The sequence below is a fragment of the Polypterus senegalus genome, chromosome 9 (assembly GCF_016835505.1).
Source record: "Polypterus senegalus isolate Bchr_013 chromosome 9, ASM1683550v1, whole genome shotgun sequence".
Classification (NCBI taxonomy): domain Eukaryota; kingdom Metazoa; phylum Chordata; class Cladistia; order Polypteriformes; family Polypteridae; genus Polypterus; species Polypterus senegalus.
The window spans coordinates 133,563,670-133,583,664 of record NC_053162.1 but is presented as its reverse complement, the minus strand read 5'-3'; the positions used below and the strand labels follow the sequence as shown (position 1 = coordinate 133,583,664).

The window sequence follows — 19,995 nt, the reverse complement described above, 5'->3', positions numbered from 1 at the left end:
ACCAGTCATGCATTATGTTCAGAGGGGAAGGGCAAATGCAGTAGAACATTTACATTTTTGTGAATGTAAATATAGTATACAATTTACACAAATGGAAGCAAAATAATGCATTGTATTACTATAAAAAATCAATGAAATAAAAAAAAAAAAGCCTCATGCAGTTTATGCTTTTTATTCACCAGCAACCATGCAAAGCCCAATTTGGGTTTTCCGTCTGTTACATGAGCCTCACACCCTGCTCTTAGAAACCTGTGCTGGTTTAGTAACACTTCATTGAGGCCAGGATGTCACAGTCTGCAACTGTAATGAAGTAGACATTTCTGTACCCAAAAATCATATTTCTCCAAGGTCCACTTTCAAATATTCCCTATAATGGTTTACATTTGTTTTATTTTGTCTAGGAGTTAAGTGCACAAATAGCAGTCTTACATTTGATTTAATAAATACAAAGCTAAGCATCAAAGTGTGGCCACACACACAAAATCAAAATATAGTACATTCACTACACTAACTTAGATTTCCACGCAATTCAAACTGTTAACCTGAGAAAAAATATTTAACTGAAATTTCACAAACACTAAGCATAGGGAACAGTACATTTTAAACAGTATATAGTATCTGCTATAGTTTATGTAAAAGCAATTTAGTCATTCTAGAAACACAGAAGCCATTCCTATTCCAGAGTAAGTTAACAGTTAATTTCAGGTTCAACTCCAACAGCCACAATATACCTTACTCTACAGTTAAATTACGTAATACATGTTTAAATCCTGTCATATTAATAATCAAGGTTACTCATACATTAAGTTTATCATAAAAAAAACTAAATAAAATAAAAAAAATAAAAAAAAACACACATAAAGGACCTTCCCCCCTTCATGATGATGTTGGTTGAAACATACCAGTTGGTTGTCCATTATAGAAGATCAGCTGTTCATTATTATTTGATTTAAATTTCCATTCGATCCTTGGTGAATTTCCAAAATTAGCTGAATAGCCACATGGTAGATTGACCTCTGAAAGATTTATATATATATATAAAAAAATAAATAAATAAAAAATTGTCAAATGTTTTATCAAAAAACTCTGTACTTTAATGCAACTATAAATAGTTTCAAGTTTTGAAATCAAGTTTTTTTTTTTAAATATAAATATCAGTAAAAATAAAGCAGTAAAATAAATCCATGTTTCACGAATTGCATATTTTACCAGAAGTAAACAAACATGTTATATAACAATTAAAAAAAAAAAAATAAAAAATAAAAAAAAAAACAGGAAAAACAAGAACAGCAAAGGAATGCTTCTCAGCTCTTGATTATTAGGTGTAATCTGTTGTTATGTAGACCAGGTGCAGGAGTTTAAAGTCATATGCTGGATAAAGTTTACCATGGTAGACTACTGCACATTAGCCACACATTCACAAGTAGTGAAGGAGGAGCATTTGTATCATGTTTGATAAACAAAAACATCCATCACAACTCACATATTAAAACGTCAACACTTGCACTGGCGATATTGCAATCTACTTAGAAAGTATATTTTAAAAATTAAGTACAGACTCATTTTCAGCATAGTCTCCTCTGACACAATTGTGTCTGCATTTGTAGACAATTTATCACAAATGCCTGAAAGGAGGACAATTCTGCCTCACTGGATATATTTAGATATATGCCCAAAGAGTTCAGGTTGTAGCCATTGCCAGGACAAAGTAGGCTTTTGGCTTTCTGTATAGTTAGCCCTTTGTTTTCTGAACCCATTTCATCCACTCAGCGTTTCATGTGAAAACCATAATGAAGTTTTGGAAAAATGGTGCAAAAAGGTTTGAGTGAAACTGAAATAAACAGCTATCAAAAAGTAGTGGTGCTTATTAAATGCAGTCAATATAATATGGAAATGACCAGCTTACATCCTGCTTGCGTTTCTGTCATTCTGGAGATAAATGTACATTGTGTTGGATGAAAGGATGGGAATGATGACATTTTTTAAACCTTTCCATAGTGTTTTGGGTGTATGTGTCTAATCTTCCCATCCACTTTTCCTGGTCAGGGTCACAATGTCAGCAAACCAAACAGGTCAGGCCAGCCTTCCCTGTCCACAGCTACAGATTCCAGCTTTTTTTAGGGAATTCCAAAGTGTTCCCAAGCCATCTGAGAGAGATAATCTGTCTAGCGTGTCCTGGTTCTGCCACAGAGAATTCACCCAGTGAGATGTGCCCAAAGCAGCTCTCTAGGGGGAGCAGATTGGGTGGCATTCTTACAATACACCCAAACCACCTGAACTTGCTCTTCTCAATCCGGAGAAGCAGCGAGTATACTCTGAGGCTCTCCCAAATCACAGAGCTTCTCATCCAATTATGGAGAATTGGCCCAGACAACCTACAAAGAAGCTGCCGCTTGTACTTGCAATCTCATATGGGGAATTTGTTGCCAGTTTTTACTTATTCTTCATGCAGACATTAAACACACCAAAGAGGTCATACTGAAGATCAAGTGTTTCAGACTGTTTCAAATTGTTCTCTCTATTCTTCCACACACCAGTGAAAGTGAACTTTAAAACACAATTCATTAAATTTTGACACCATCCAAATCCTGAACTGACACAGATATAGCAGATGAATGTGGTCAAAGGCCCTCACCCACAGCCCTGCACCATACATATCCATGTTTCAGGTATAGGTATAATGGGCTAGTGGGTTTTGTGGGCTGCAGTTGCAAAGCCTTGATAAGCCCACTTTAAAAAGCTTTTGTTTAATGCTGTAGCAGCATTGTCACGGAAAGCATCTACTGGAATAAACAATATGTAGGGTGATGGATAATTAAGCATTAAATAAATAAAAAAAAAAAATCCTCAGTCACAATCCAGACAATATGAATTCCAAAAGTTAACTTACCAATATTTTCTTTACACGTTACTGTGGAAATATCTTGTGATAAAGCAGGCTCTATTTAAAAAAAATATATATATATTAGTCATTGTCAAGTATAAAACTGTAACAGAACAGAGTATTTCATATTTTTAATAAGGATAGTATTTTTGTATGGGCAACCATACACATTCTCTGGCAACAAACATCATAAATGCAGATCAGTCTACTGACAAATGGTATTATGTGGATTAAAAAAATGTGACTGCTAAAATTAAACTATTGTCCAGTTTGAGAATGACAAATCTGTTTTAAAATGTAAACCTATTTAAATAATTAAAAACAGAGGAGGGAACTGCTTCAAGGCATACTTCATCTATGTTAAGGCAATGTAAGCACATTATGTAGAACTGAATTTTTTCTTTTAAGTTCCGATACACATATCCTTTAATAGTCATGCTTCCCAGTGCTGAGATTTTTGTATGCACAAAACCACTGTTAAGAGTTACTGCAAGAAACACAATACATGTTAGTCCATTAAACAGTAAGGAAGACTGAATCCTCATTGCTCACTATGGAAGAAACAGGGCCCCAGAATGAGTGAGACTTCCCCAGAGTCTTTTCCCCCCATACTGTACATATTACATTCTCCCAGCAGCCACTCTACTCTTTCCATTGTGCTTCAACTTGAGAATTAAAAAAAATTTTGGCCATTTAAAGCAAGATGCCTTAAACCCAAACTTTAATTCTATTTCATGGAAGAAAAAAGGTAATTTGATTTAGATTCCTTCCAATTACCTTGTTTAAGAGTTTAAACATACTTCTTCCATTCATGACCTTGAAAAGAACATTATGAAACATGCTTAACCCAATTAAAAGGTCAGATAAAGCACAGTCTATTCTGGCTGCACAGTGTACAAGGCAGGAATCAACCCGTGCCAAGTTTATTGGACGGTCCACTCACTAACACTTGCCAATTCGGAGTTGCCCAGCAACCTAACCTGTACACCATTTGGAATACGAGAAGGAAAACCTCACACAGACTTAGGGAGAACATAACAGGGCATGGGAATCGAATCCAGGATTCTGGATCCCCGAGGCAGCCACACTAACCACTACAAAGCCACATCATTCTATTAAAAATGGGAACCTTTTCTTGTGCTACCTGCTTACTCAGACTGTATCCATTATTAGGACTTAAGTGAAGATCAGGTTTTATTAGATTTTTTATGAAGAAATTTAGGAAGTTTTGAAGAGTTTAAAAAACTAACAGTTAAAAACTACTGATGAACACCTAAGCATTTGGTTTATCATTACCATCAGTATCACCAAAACCTACTCGCATTCAGCAGTTAAGGATAAGGAAGCACTGCAAATGACGCATGCATCATTCATCTTTCACAAGGCATTGTGTTACAGTTAAAGAGATAAGAGATTTAGTTTCACTGGGGGGTTGTTAAGAGAGAAAGAAAAAGCACATTAAAACTGCACAATACAAACAGAAATACAAACAAGGAAGCAAATGATCTAGATTCTTCCTTAATAATTTAGCAATCACGGACTTGTAGAGTGTGTGTGTGTTATCTGCCAAAGTCATTTCTTATGACACTACTGTTAAATGACCTCTTACAGCCGGTTATATAAAGGACGCAGAAAAGAGAAATATGGACAAAGAGGCTTAGTTAAAAACACACACCATTCCAGTGTGTTTAAACGGGAAACTGTGGAGGTGGAGTGCTGTGAACAGCATCCATTATGCTGTGTATACTGAAAACTGCCCAGTGCTCCTTTATCAGAGAGGACCTTTCCATAGGCAGAAGAGAATTGGCACCAAGAGCCACATGCGAGTATCAAGGAAAGAGAGTATGCAAGCGTTAGTAACAGTTTATACATAGCATATTACTCCTATTTTAAAACTAATGACAAACCAAAGAAATGCAGTATGCACAGCTAATCAGCAGCTCTACTCAGGGTATGATAAACTGAAGTGAGTCAGCTGGGATTTAAAAGCCGAGACTGAAGGGTTGTCTCTTACAGTAGCAGGCCATTCCTCAGCTTTGGACCCTGTATCTAAAAACTTTACCTCCTATTAAGGCTTGGAGTCATAAACAATCTGGCATCCAATGTTTAAGGACATTGAAGCATTTTCCCCACAGATTTATAAATTTAAAAAAAAAAAAAGGTTTCTTCCTTCACCAGGTCATTTACGGTCTCCCAGGTATGTGTGTACATCAAAACAGGAAGAAGACAGTTAAGGCAGCTGCTCCAGACTTCAGCATGTTTATATAAAAAAAACACACCACACCAAAAAGGGAGGGTGGGGGGTTAAGGGGGGAAGAGAAAGAGAGCAGGCTTGATCTATATCTAATCTATCATCTCAATCTTTATAATTATAACTATCAACGTAATAATAAGCTGCATGGCAACAACTCTTGGGGGAATAGGAAATTAAGACCTAAACTATTTCACTTCCAGTTAAGACTATAATATGACACCAAAAACTCAGAATCAGTGTCTCCATGATGGGACAGTTAACTTCGTAAGCTGGAATGTTAAAGGCCTGAATCACGAATTAAAGAGAAAGAAAGTACTTTCTCACCTAACAGGTCTAAATGCTAAAATAGTATTTTTACAGGAAACCCACTTACTAAGTAAGGATCAGTTCCGGCTGCAAAAAGACTGGACTGGCCAAATGTTCCATTCTAGTTTTACAAAGAAAACTAGAGGGGTGGGAATTCTCATACATAGAACAGTACCATTTGTAGCATCAGATGTAGTATTGGATCCTGAAGGGAGATATGTGATGGTCATGGGAGACTTATCTAACTGTAAAATGATTTTGATAAATGTTTATGCACCTAATGTTGATGATAAGGAATTTATACAAAATTTATTTGCATCCATTCCCAATCTGAACACTCATAAACTTATAATGGCTGGGGACTTTAATTGTGTTCTAAATCCACTTTTAGATAAGACTTCCTCCACAGGGGAACGCAACTAACACCGCAAAGATAATTACAAAGTTTATAACTGATCACAACTTATCAGATCCCTGGAGGTTTTTTAAACCCAAATTCAAGAACATATTCTTTCTACTCACCAGTACATCATTGCTACTCAAGGATTGATTACTTCTTTATAGATAATAACTTCTTGCCTAAGATTAAATCTTGTAAATACGATGCTATTGTTATTTCAGACCATGCTCCGATGATCTTGGAGCTGAAATTACTAAGCCCCATACACTCACCCGCAGATGGCGTCTCAATCCGCTTCTATTAGCTGACGAGAATTGTACTGAATTTATATCCAAACAAATTGAATTCTTTCTAGAGACAAATACATCCCCTGAGATCTCTGCAGGAATACTCTGGGAAACTCTTAAGGCCTTCTTAAGAGGACAGATTATCTCATATCTTTCCCACAGAAATAAATCCGAGCGAAGAAAGTAGCAGAGATAAAAAGCGAAATTACTAAAATAGATGAAGAACATGCCAGACTACCAAGCGAGACTCTACATAAGAGGAGGCAGGCTCTACATTCAGAATTAAACCTCTTGACAACTAAAGAAACCGAACAACTAATTTACAAATCCAGACATCATTATTATGAACATGGAGAAAGCTAATAAGCTTTTAGCGCAACAAATTCACAAGCAAGAAGTGCGCAACGCAATCTCGGTAATTACTAACACGAATGGAGATAAAATCATCGAACACAAAAATATAATGTACACTTTTAGAGACTACTATAAATCCCTATATACTACTGAGTTTAAAGAAGACAATATACAATCTAATGCATTTCTGGATAAATTACAGATACCACAAATTGACGCTATTAGTGTGGAGGAGCTCGATAAACCTCTGTCATTATCAGAATTACTGGATGCTATAAAGTCACTCCAAGGTGGAAAAGCAGCAGGCCCTGATGGCTACCCTGCAGAGTTTTACAAGAAATTCTCCGCTCAGCTAGCTCCCTCCTATTAGCAACATTTACAGAAGCCAGAGATAACCAATCTCTTCCACAAACCTTTCGCCAAGCACTAATCACTGTCTTTCCAAAACAAAATAAGGACTTATTACAATGTGCATCATACAGACCAATTTCACTTCTGAATAACGACGTTAAAATACTCTCTAAAATCATAGCTAGAAGGATGGAGAAAGTGCTCCCTCAATAATATCACAAGACCAAACTGGATTTATTAGGGGCCGACACTTATCTTCAAATCTTGACGCCTGTTTAATGTAATATACTCACCAACTAAATCAAACACCCCAGAAATATTATTATCATTGGATGCAGAAAAAGCATTCGACATGATTGAATGGAAATACCTTTTACTATTTTGGAGAAGTTTGGGTTTGGCCCGAACATTTGTGCATGGATTAAATTACTGTATACTAACCCAGAAGCTTCAGTTTGCATCAATAACATTTGCTCAGACTACTTTAAACTAGACCGTGGCACAAGACAAGGATGCCCTTTGTCACCACTGCTGTTTGCAATTGCCATTGAACCACTGGCAATACATTGTCGAAATACTGATCAGATAAAGGGGATTAGCAGAGAAGGACTGGAACAGAAAATCTCATTATATGCAGATGACATGGTACTGTATATATCGGACCCAGAAAATTCTGTGCCTGCAGTCTTAGCAGCACTCACAGAATTTCAAAAGCTCTCTGGTCTCAGAATTAATCTGAATAAAAGTGTACTCTTTCCGTGAATTCGCAAGCATATAATATTAGATTAGACACCCTTCCTTTTATCATTGCAGAACAGTTTAAATACCTCGGGGTAAACATCACAAGTAAACATAAAGCTCTTTATCAACAAAATTTCGTCGTCTGTATGGAAAAAATTAAACAAGACTTGCATAGATGGTCAACCCTTCATCTCACACTAGCTGGAAGAATTAACACTGTTAAGATGAATATTCTTCCTAAGCTCCTTTTTATTTCAAAACATACCAATATACATTAATAAATCGTTCTTTAAGCAATTAGATTCAACAATAACCTCATTTATTTGGAATTCTAAACATCCACGCATCAAAGAGCGACCCTACAAAGACAAAAGGCAGAAGGCGGCATGGCTCTACCTAACTTCCAGTTTTATTACTGGGGCAAATATACAGTCGATAAGAACCTGGACACAAATAGAAGAACATACACAGGCATGGACCGCAATAGAAGTAAAATCCTGCAGTACTTCTTTGTATTCCTTGCTTTGTGCTCCAATAAACACACGTTATCGGCAATACACTAATAACCCAATTGTGCTCCACTCACTTAGAATCTGGAACCAATGTAGAAAGCATTTTAAGACGGAGAAGCTTCTTTCTGTGGCACCTGCAAAAGAACCACCTCTTTCAACCCTCACAAACATATGCAGTTTTAATATCTGGAAAAAATTTGGAATTAACTTGCTTAGAGACCTTTATATAGACAACGTCTTTGCATCCTATGAACAATTACATTCCAAATTTAACATTCCAGCTACAAATTTCTTTCACTATCTTCAAATCAGGAACTTTGTTAAACAGAACCTTCCAGATTTTCCTCATCTTGCACCCTCATCCACGCTGGAAAAATTATTGCTCAATTTCAAGGAGTTAGACTCCATCTCTACAATATATAAAATCCTTTTACAATCCCTTCCTTTCAAAGATCCAAGAGGACACTGGGAAAATGACCTCTCAATTAATATATCAGGGAATGGAAAGTAGCAATGCAGAGAATTCACTCAAGCTCCATATGCAAAGCATACAATTATACAACTCAAAATTATATATCGAGCACATCTGTCTCGACTAAAACTCTCAAAATGTTTCCAGGGCATGATCCGGCCTGCGAGCGTTGCAGCCGGGCCCCAGCCTCACTAGGTCACATGTTCTGGGCCTGCTCCAAATTAACATTATTCTGGACAAAAATTTTAATTACCTCTCAGACAGTCTTGGACTCACAATCCCTCCTAACCCATTAACAGCTGTGTTTGGGGGTCTTCCAGAGGGTCTTAAAGTGGAGAAAGACAAACAAACTGTGATTGCATTCACTACACTGTTGGCACGCAGACTTATTCTGATAAACTGGAAGAACCCAAACTCTCCTCTTTTAAGTCAGTGGGAAACTGATGTGTTATATTATTTAAAATTGGAAAAAATCAAATACTCAGTTAGAGGATCTGTGCAGACTTTTTTCAAAACATGGCAGGATCTAATCAGTAATATTTTGAAATGATTTTATAAAGCACAGAGAATTTGTTGATTTAGGTATTTTTAAAAGCCTTAAATTTTACACCGTTTGGCTTGCTCTCTCTCTCAAGGGTGGGGATCGATCTGTTCTTAGCATAATTCTTTTTTTTTTGTAAAACTTGATTGCTATGTATTGATTGTAATAAAATTAATAAATAAAAAAAAAAACACCACACACACAGCACATACATAACCAATTTGCCTAGTTTTGAATTTGTAAATTTATTTAAACACAAATGGACATTGCATAGTCTCAAGGAAAAAGTGTTAAAACTGCATCCATATTGACGCTCTTACCAATAACACCGAGTTAAGACGATTTGTTATACAAGTATAAAAACAACATATCCAAAAATTAATGGTTGTGTAGGAAACACAAAGAGGCTGACTATTAAACTTGTAGTGCTGGCAAATAATGCATTTTACTGGTTTGTCTTCCGTCTCTCTGGTGTAGTCCTAAATGTAAAGGCTGTCTTAGGTCACGCATGTATAAAAACCACCATGCACTTTTTGCAGACTACAATAGTGAGGTCCAGTAAGTGGGAAGTCTGGTTGTGAAGATTTCTGGAGATTGTCATGGTGATCAATGCCAACCTACAGTTAAAATGGGGAGCATGAAAAGGAAAGAGAGAAGGAGCAAAACAAAAACACTAAACTGTATAATGAATGTAACAGGAGCAAACTAAGACCAGAGAGAGGATTTTTTCCTGACTTGGATATTGAATCACCATAAGTTTTGGAGGTGGCCACCTCAAAGTATTACCTAGCACAGCTATTCTTGGATTGAGTGGATTAAGTGTTAAAAAAAAAAAAAAATAGTCTCAAGAACACAGTAATCAAAATGTGTTTACTTGCACTGTAATTACACATGTGCCAATAATTCTTTATTCAGACAAAGCGCTTATTGATATGAGCATAAAAGAGCATATTTAGCATATAGCTGACAGCAGACACATTACAGGCATGTACATTTATTTAAATCAGGTAAAACAGGTTAAACATGAATAATTAATATATTCTAGTAGTTGAGACTCAAGGCCAGGGGCTGCTTCCGACAGAAGTGTCTGTATTCTTTTAAAAACAAAAGGACAGTATAAAGCTCCTTTGTTATATTGCTTATCTATGGGCACCCTTTTAAGGGCAGGCTGAGCACAGCTGCTTCTCTTGAAAACAATGCTTGCTTATTTAAAACAATTACATCTTGCCTGAAGAAGGGGCCTGAGTTGCCTCGAAAGCTTGCATATTGTAATCTTTTTAGTTAGCCAATAAAAGGTGTCATTTTGCTTGGCTTTTCTCTTAAAACAATTAGAAAGACACAAGCCCAAGATGCTAAAGTGTCATTAAAAGATTTTCTCCAATACTTGTCAGTGAAACCTCTTCTTATGAACTAGTGCATCTGTTTTCCTGGTGACAAGACAAGGCATTTCAGTACATCATGGCTGTGTAACTAGCTAACTTAAGTTGTTCAAATATCTCACCATATTAAAAAAGGTGCAAAGGTCAGGATACAGTGGTAAATCTAATCTGACAGTTAAAATGTTAGACTTTAATTTTTTAAAGTATTCAGGGCAAAGAGGCAGAGATTAACCCAGCCCAAAAAAATATTTACATTATATTATTCAAGATGTGCTAGGTCAGTCAATTAGTGCTGAAAATTAATCATGTGGTTAATATTGTAACAAATGATGTCAATTTCATCAAGGCGTTAAATCAGACAGTCTGCTATACTTTAAGGAGCAGGAGACTGATCACACTGGTGTGGGCTACCACATGGCTGTCAGCAAAATGCTCAAACAGGTCTGGGATCTGAAATCAGAGATCCAGGAGATTTGTAAAATGGTGGAAGACTCATCCTTGAACTAAGCAACACTGAGGGTCTAACAGATTTAGGATTTGCTGTTGATGTGAATGTACTTAATGAACTGAATACAAAATTGCAAGGCAAAGGTCTTTTTTGCACATGATATGCACAGCCTTTGACAAGGCTTTCATGGAGAAGCTGCTGCTTCTCTCTCTCAATAAGTACAGAGGAACACAATGACACATCTTCCCCCACTGAGAGGGAGGAATCTATCAGCCAATATGCAGCCATGTTCTGGGCACTGCATGGGGAGTTTTCCAGGTGATTTGAAGACCTAAAAGCAGTAGAAACTGAAAATGTTCACCATCTCCTCTCCTTTTACATATGATGTGGACAGCACCCCAAGTGAGATACAAACTGAACTTACAGTGTTGCACTCTGACAGTCTGCTGTACAGCGAATAACAACATCAAGAATTATACTGGACTTCAATGCACTCACGGATGCTCAAAGATGCAGTCTTCTCAATAAACCCAAGAAGTACAACCTGTAATAATACTTTAAAAATGTTTTTGTAGGACATCTGAAACTCTATACTGCTTTTTCAATATGTGCTCATAAAATGAAATTGGTCTGTGATAAAGCTTCCCCTTAACATCTGTAGAACAATTTCCACAAGTAATTTTACAGTATATTTGAAATAAATGGTTTGCTAGCCATGCATAGTTAAATTAAATCCACTGTGCCAAATACCAGCAAAGCACACAAGTCCTAGCTAAACTTCCTCTGTGATGAAATTTGGAAGCAGACTATAAGAGCCATGCCGTAATAGTCATGGGTGATAACAAAATTCTGTTCATTACTTCTTGATTTTTCACACAGTTGTCTGCAGCAGTCTCTGATCATGATGCAGAGTTTGTGTAACTACTCTCCGAGTTAGTGTGCCACATGTGTTGCTCACATGTCTTTATCTTCATTACAGCACCAACAAAAGAAAAAGTTAGAAAAGCCCAAAAACAAATTCAATGGTCATTCCTTTGAATGCAACACTAGAAGTGACAGTTTCTAAGTATATTTTAAAGAAGAGATAGTATCTTAGTGTAATATCAATTAAAACAAACCTTAATTGCTCATTTCTGTGTCTATTTGGTGTAAATTTTACTGAAGAATGTTTTCTTTTGTTTTAATTAATACCAACTTTTCAGTTTCTCCATTAATTTTCCAAATGTAAACGTGGTAATAAAACATTTGCTGGTATTAACCCCAATTCAAACTGCTCTGACTGTTAAATGTATTTGAAAAGTAATCTTTCATTTGAAACATGGATGCATTACAAAACACAAATCCACAAACAATGGCCATCCCTGGGCTCCGTCATCACGGCTGCAATCCAGAAGGTTTTTTTTTTTTTGCAAAAATAAATACATAAAAACACGCCACACAGCTCAAGTAAAGAATGTATGGGAAATTTAACATCTGCTTCTCTTTAAAGTGTCATCTTTTATTAAGCAGGCAGAAATTGGCTATAAACAAAAATCAGTTTTTAAGTAGTCTTACCAAATAATATGTTGAGCAGAGAACGCATAGCACTAGTTTATTTAAAAGGAGAGAAATAAAACAGGCACTTAACTCATAGGTGGTATGGCATCAGTGAATAGTTATGCAGGGAATATAAAGCAAATAGGTGCTCAGCATACTGTATACAGCTAAAAAAGTATCCAGTTAAAAACCAAGCCCTAAATCAATGGCACAGTAAAAAGGTACTCATAGGTAACAGAAATTAAAATTATAAATGCAATAAAAGGAGCAGCTTCTAAGGTACACACACATCTAGAAAAGCAAAGTTATTAATAATATGAGAATTCATTCAAGGGGTCAAATACAGGATTTTATATTTAGTCTTGGTTATAGTTGTGATATGAATAAATACAACTAGTGATTTTTTTTTTTTTTTAAACAGATACTTAATTTCTACTATTAACTATAATAAAAGATAAGCCAGTCTCTATTGATTTGTTTTCAAAAGACACTTAGTACACATTATTTCTGAAGTCTGCTGGAGGCCAGCCAGATAAAATAAAAGGTGCACACTTAACAAAATACTGGTATTGTAATCTGTTTGCAGCAAATGAACACCTTAAGCTGGTTTGTCCTTTATCCTAAAATAAAAAAAAAACCCTATCCAGCTTAAACCAGTTTATAAAAAAAAAAAAAGTTAAATGTTTCAAGCTAAACTGAAGATAGTACTTTGACTATTCAGCATGTTACTCACTTAACCAAGTGACGCACAAGCAACTCTTTCCACATACTGTTTGACTGAGAAAGTAGGGAGGACAAAAGCACAGATGGAGTGCAAAATTGGTATACAGTAGCTTTCCACAAAACTAGACTGTCACTGAAGCCTTCCAAGAACATTTAATAAATCAGGGTCACGGTCTTCATTTAATAGCAGTCTTCATAAAAATCAAGATATAGCAGCCAGCAATACCAACTTGCTACACCTGCTTTCTTTTGAAAAACTGGAAAAACTTGAAGAGTCACTCACACAAATACATCCATGTCCAGACAAAGTCTTGGGTGTTGCCAATTGCCAGTAACACAAATATTCTACTTACGACTCTCTAATGAGATTTCCTATCACCAGCTCTAACAAACATGGAGGGGTCGGTGTGACACAGATACAAGTACAACTCTTTTGGTGGTGTGCCTCTTACTAACCTACCTCAGTTTTGCTTTTACTGCAGTTGTTCCAATTATTGAGGAACAACCTCAATAGCCTTGATAAACCTTGTGAAACACATCCATCTAACTCACCCTTGGTAACATTTTATTTTGAATCACCCTAGATAAAGATAAAAGAAAGTATAGACAATATAAAACAATGTGGTATTTATTAACAAAACAATACCAAATACAAGAAAACAAAATAAAAGATACAGTGCACTCCGTAATGTCTGAAACAGACATTTTTCCTCATCCTACTTCTCTGCTCCACTGTCTAAAATTACAAATCAAACAATTAAGACATGATTAAAGTGCATACTGCAGGCTTTCATTTAAGCCTATTTGCATACATTTTGGTCACACCATGTAGAAATGACACCACTTTGTATGCATTGTCCCCGGTTTCTGGGCATCATAACATTTGAATTATTGCCGAATTATTAATGCAGGCATAAAAAGATACCTAGGCTTGCTTCTACCTACAGACTACCTTTGGAGTCTGTTGCTGCAATTGTTCAACATGAGGACAAGAGCTGTGAAAATGAAAGTCAAAGAAGCAATTATGAGGCTGAAAAGGAAAAATAAAGTCATTAGAGACATCAGGAAAACGTTAGGATAACATGAATCAACTGCCTGGAATATCATTAAGAAAGAAAAAAAAACCACACATTCCTGAGCTCACTCATTGCAAATGGACTGGTGGACCAAAGAAGATCTCCATTGCGGATGACAGAAGAATCCTTACTATGTACTAAGTAAAAGCCCCAAAGGCCTATGAAAGATCAAAAACAGTCTTCAAGATACAGATGTGCATGTATCAGAGACTACTATCGGCAGAAGAGTTCATGAACAGAAATACAAGGACAAGAAACAAACCACTTGTTAGTTACAAAATCAGGATGGCCAGATTACAGTTTGTGGAAAAAAAGTACTTAAGAGCCAGCAGAATCTTGCAAGAGGTCTCTTGGACAGATAAGACAAGGATGAACCTGCATAGTGATGGAAAGAGCAAAGTGTGGAGATAAAAAGGAACTGACCAAGATCCAAAGCATACAACCTCATCTGTTAAATATGGTGTTGGTGGCATTATGGCTTGGGCACGAATGGCTGCCACACCTCACTAATAATGCAACTGCGGATGGTAGACGTACACAATGAATTCTGAAGTGTACAGAAACATGGGATCTGCTAAAATTCCAGCATATACCTCCAAGCACACCGAATGGCATTTCACCATTCAACAAGATAGATAATGATCCCAAACATGTCAAGGCAGCACAGGAGTTTTTCCATTGCTAAAAAATGGAAAAATTCTTGAATGGACAAGCCATTTAAACCATTTGAGCAAGTTTTCCATATGCTGAAGAGTGAACTTAAGGGGACAAGCCCCAGAAACATACAGGAGCTGAAGATGGCTCCACTAGAGGCTTGGCAGAGCATCACCACAGAAGATACTCAGCAGCTGGTGATGTCTATGAATCACAGACTTCAAACAGTCATTGCATGCAAGAGATATGAAACAAAGTACTAAATATGAAGGCTTTACAATACCTACCATTGCTATATACCAAACACTATGGGGTTTTATTTGTAATTAAACTATGCAGCAGAGGCATAAACAAGGAAAAATGTGCCTTTGTCCAAAATATGACAGGCACTGTAGCAAAATCTGAATATAAACAGTCTTAGAAAAATCAGAAGTGTCAAGGGGTTAACACTAGAATTACCAGAGCATACGAAAAAACTCGTAATTCCGTCCCACCTTAAATTGCTTCTTAAATCCCTTCACACCTCTCCGCCAGCGTCCTTTGTCCTCTAAATGTACTGATAAAGAGAAGCTAGGAGCAGCCGGCTATTCCACCCCCCATCCATAACTGCCTCCGTGGTGTAATAGAATCAGTTCTCGCCTTGGAATCAAAAGGTCGCGAGTTCAATCCTGCACCACTCCGTTTTGAGAAGTAAACTGCTTTTAGTCTTACTATTTTAGAATAAAAGCATACATTTGATTTCAGTCTGTAACAGCCGGTGCAATTTATGATCCTTGGGAAGGTTAGCTTTTTTTTTTTTTTTTAAATTCACTTTTCATTCGCTCAGTCGCGTTCAGAATCAATCAATACAACCCCATCTGACACGGCTGTTTTCACTAAAGACGCGCTATAGCTCTGCAGTGTACCACGATGCATACTAACGCTCCCCCAGCCAACCACCCCCACCAATCCGGGTTCTGACACACAAACGCTGGCGAAGCTGCCTTCTTCGTATCTCACAGTCACTTGATTTTCGTTTTATTCAGTTTTTGACCTGTAGAAACGGAACAGACATGAAATGCGTGTGTTCCAAATAACGATCTATTATTTCCACTCTAAAACTCCACTTCACTCCCAGATACTCAATCAAGGCATGAGCTGGGAGAAGTTCGTGCACGTTCTAAATTGGTGGGGTTGATGGAATAGTCAGCTGCTCCTAGCTTCTCTTTATCAGCACATTTAGAGGACAAAGGACGCTGGCGGAGAGGTGTAAAGGGATTTAAGAAGCAATTTAAGGTGGGACGGAATTACGAGTTTTTTCGTAGGCTCTGGTAATTCTAGTGTTAAAGCCCTGGGCCATTTTTGATCTAGTGATTATTGTTATTCATAGGTTAGTTTCTGATGTCCAAACCGGATGATCTCAGGTCTCTTGATCTCCGACATCAACCTTCCGTTTTTTTAACACCTTCTCCTTTGATCCATCATACGAGCCATAGTTATGTTAAAATGCACACGTGGGGCTTTGGAACATGCAACATAGCAAATCAAATGTGTGCAATCTTGCTCTGAAGCAAAATAACTTTTCAGTATTTGATCTTCCAAGAATCTCAATAGTCCTGTTCCTTCCTTTGCTAAGATGTAAACTAAATCTGGTAATTCCCAGACATAAGGCATCTCTCCGTTCACAGATTATAAATTACAGCAGGTTCTGTGGCATCAGTGCTTATTTCCCCATTCTCAGGTCATATAGTAATTGAAAAAGAAAGCGATTGGAACACTAAAACACTAACCAGAGACAAATTCAGGAATCACAAAGCTTTGAGTTAGGATAAGAGATAATAAACCAGAATAAAAATTCAAATGCTACAAGAACACCACAAACAAACAACATATGCAACGAGGCTCTAAAAAGGTATGCTCATTTAATTTTTCCAAACTTTATAAACATCTCTCAGACCTTGGATTAACACATTCAATTCATACACCTTACTGGCCACTTTATTAGGTATGATGCTTATTAATGCAAGTGACCTGTTCCTCAAAAACTCCCAATGGAATGTTTGTTACAGAAATGTGTAGCTAAAAATGTAACAAATAATAAGGAAATAAAAACTTGTGCAGGATCTATGTTACAGATTTGTGATAGCATGGATCAAAATACCTTAGGAACATTTCAAGGACTTTGTTGAATCCATGTTTCAAAGATTACAGGCTGTTGTGGGGGAAAACCAGAGTTTGGTACTGGTTATAAAGCACAATACTGAAAAAGCATAAAGCTAATAAGCTAACAAGACTGTAAAGATAGCAATAAAGAAACAGTAAGCTAACTTATTCTATTTAATGGCTTCTGCCAAGGATGTGAAACAATTTAAAAAAAAAAAAAAAGCATAAGAAAAGCTTTATGTATGGGTACATATGCACTAGAAGCATGTTATGTGTCTTTACATAATGATAAACTTTGTCTTTGATTTGCTTTCATGTTGTAACAGGCCACTTCACAGACATTCTTTCAATCATGAAGCATGTAATACAAAAAAGTATTTAGAAGAAAAAAAAAAATTCCACTGTTACTTTCCAGTTCATTCATAGCTTACCACCTAACAGGACAAATAGGCCGGTAGTCATATGAAGCCCTTTGTTGGTCGAATGTGCCCTGAATTACATATATACATACCTTAAAAAAATATATATACACACACGTCCATGTATCTTTAAAACCTATGATATTAAATCGTTCCACAAGTATTAACTCATGCAAAGTTTTGAGAATTTACAAATAGGCTTATTTATACAGCCGATTTTAGAATTCTTGTTCTGACAATTATAGCGTGTCAAGGTAATTCGGATTAATTGTTATTTTTCTGCATGCTTTCAAGTTTCCACTTCACATGTAAAAGCTGGTTCCTTACTTTTCAATAGTTAGTTAATGTTTAACAGTTGACAACTTTCCTAACCATGCATAATATGTTAATGAGTAACAAAAGATTTTTACATTCAGAAATTAGAAAAACATCCACGACAATGGGAACATTTCCCAAATGACAAAGTTTCACATATTCAATTGCAGTACGTGTTGTGCAAGGGCAACTGCAAATTCTGTACATTGCTGTAGCGTTAGGCCCTAACCTCAGTGCAAACTTGTAGGGGAAGCAGGTTATGAAATTTTATGAAGCAAATACTCCTCTTGGCTATCCCAACTCAGTAAGTTTCAGATTGTTTTGAATAATGTCAAGCACTTATAATACAGATTACTAATTTACAGGTTAGTGAGACCACCATGGAACACAAGCAGAGTGCTTAATTTTCATAGTGAGAAACACACAAGGCTCTAGCAACAAGGGATCCAGACTGGAAACCACCAACTAACCTAAAAAGGACATCACAAAGAGATTCTACTCTGCTTTTAGAATTGAGATTGCTAATATTTTTTACTTTAAGCAGTTCTGCGTAAAACTAAAATCATGCGGCATTAGGACTCATGTAAAAGTTACCCTTACAATTCTGGATTTCCTATTCAGAACACTGTTGTGAAGCAGCCAACTGAGCTACAAGATCTAGCTGCAGATGTTTTAATTAAATAATCACATCAAGTAGGAAATAGGTGGGTTATACTCTTCCCACATAAAACATGTAAAGGAGCAACTGAACCTTGAAATCGACAAAAAGTAAAAGCAGATTAAGCAACATGAAAGGGGTTCCATTCTATGTTTGATACATCATTAAGCGGGTGTTCTAAGTCAAGTACAATCCTATGGAGTCTGTGTTGTGTAGGGCAACTACAGATTTGTTGAGACAACAAAGGAAACGATACAGTATTGTGGTGCAAAAGGCACTCGACCTGCAATAACAAATCTGAAAACTGACCATAACAAACACCACTCTAAAGACTTCCCGGAGAGCACCGAGGATTAATTTCTGGAAGCTACTTAACTGTCTTTCGTCCATCAAGAATCTCACGGGAATCGCTCTGGCCTAACACGCGAACACCACCTCTGAACGCAACTACAGTACAGCAGTTTCCTGACAAATAAGCTTATCACTAGTACACCATCTCGAGGATCGTCGACATTATACTTATTTCTCCTGCTCAATCGAATCTCAATTAATTAGATTATTGTGATGCACTATTAAGTCCAACGAAACGTTAATTTGCATTTCAAAGTGCTTGTTTTATATTCATTTGCTTAGAAGACGCTTTCGTCCAAAGCTAATTGCAAAAGAGGTCAACATAATCGAGTAAACAGCAGTCTTGGGGACTGTTTTGGAACAAGTGTTCCTGGAGAGGCTACAATAACGGATGGTCACATGGGAAGAGTTTAGAACAAAATTCAAACGTTACGAAACCTAACATTTTTGAAGGACAATAGCGGAACTGCTGCCCGTCTATTAAAAGTTCTTGTCTCCATAAATGTTCACCATCCAAGGAGCATTTATTTACAACAAAAAGAGTGAAAGTGAACCGCAAAAGTTATAATCTTAAGTTTAAGCATACTGCTTACTCACCAAACAAAAGGAAGCTACAAACGTAAGTCGATACGAAGAACACCCATACTTGGTTTCTATCCATTATTCTTAAATTCGATTTCTTATTAAGCTTTGTTACTCTGCTCTCGTACAACGTACTTCAGTCGAAATCTGCGCTTTTATTTTTTTCTGTTCTCTACTATTCCCCCAGGGGGTCTTCAACCTGGTGAACCGATACCAGCACACGTCACACCAGTTTCACCAGCTCTGTAGCCAACACCCTTCTCCGCGAGTCAGGTAATAATCAGGTTGATAATAAGTGAATACGTCATGCAGTAAAACACGCCCCTTCGTTCTGATTGGCTGGTTCTCTCACCTGTAGCGAGGTGGAGAAATAGAGCATTGCAATAAATTGACTTTGAGGTGGAGCAGGAAAAGGCTTTAAATTAAAAGGTGGAGAAAAGAGAGGGCGTCGCAGATTTCCACGAGACCTTCTGTGGATGATGACGAAGATTTATTTTTTATTTTTCTGATTGCTTACACCGAAGTTAGACTTCAACTAACATATGAATTCCCGTTGCCGTCGAAAAGGGGAAACCTGCTGTACGTCACACTGAGGGGTATCTAGTAGTAA

The 19,995-nt window shown here is 36.8% G+C and overlaps 1 protein-coding gene across 1 annotated transcript in view; it reads right to left on the bottom strand.

The window, feature by feature from the left end:
* Window positions 1–19,664, bottom strand: part of LOC120535826 (junctional adhesion molecule A-like) — a 39,948-nt gene extending 20,284 nt beyond the window's left edge. The window contains exons 1-3 of the mRNA XM_039763931.1: window positions 19,401–19,664; window positions 2,891–2,941; window positions 903–1,016 (exon numbers count right to left, since the gene is read on the bottom strand). Of these exons, the coding sequence (XP_039619865.1) occupies window positions 903–1,016; window positions 2,891–2,941; window positions 19,401–19,464 (229 nt within the window). The 5' untranslated portion in view covers window positions 19,465–19,664. The remainder of the gene's footprint in view (window positions 1–902; window positions 1,017–2,890; window positions 2,942–19,400) is intronic.
* Between the last annotated feature and the right edge of the window lie 331 nt (window positions 19,665–19,995).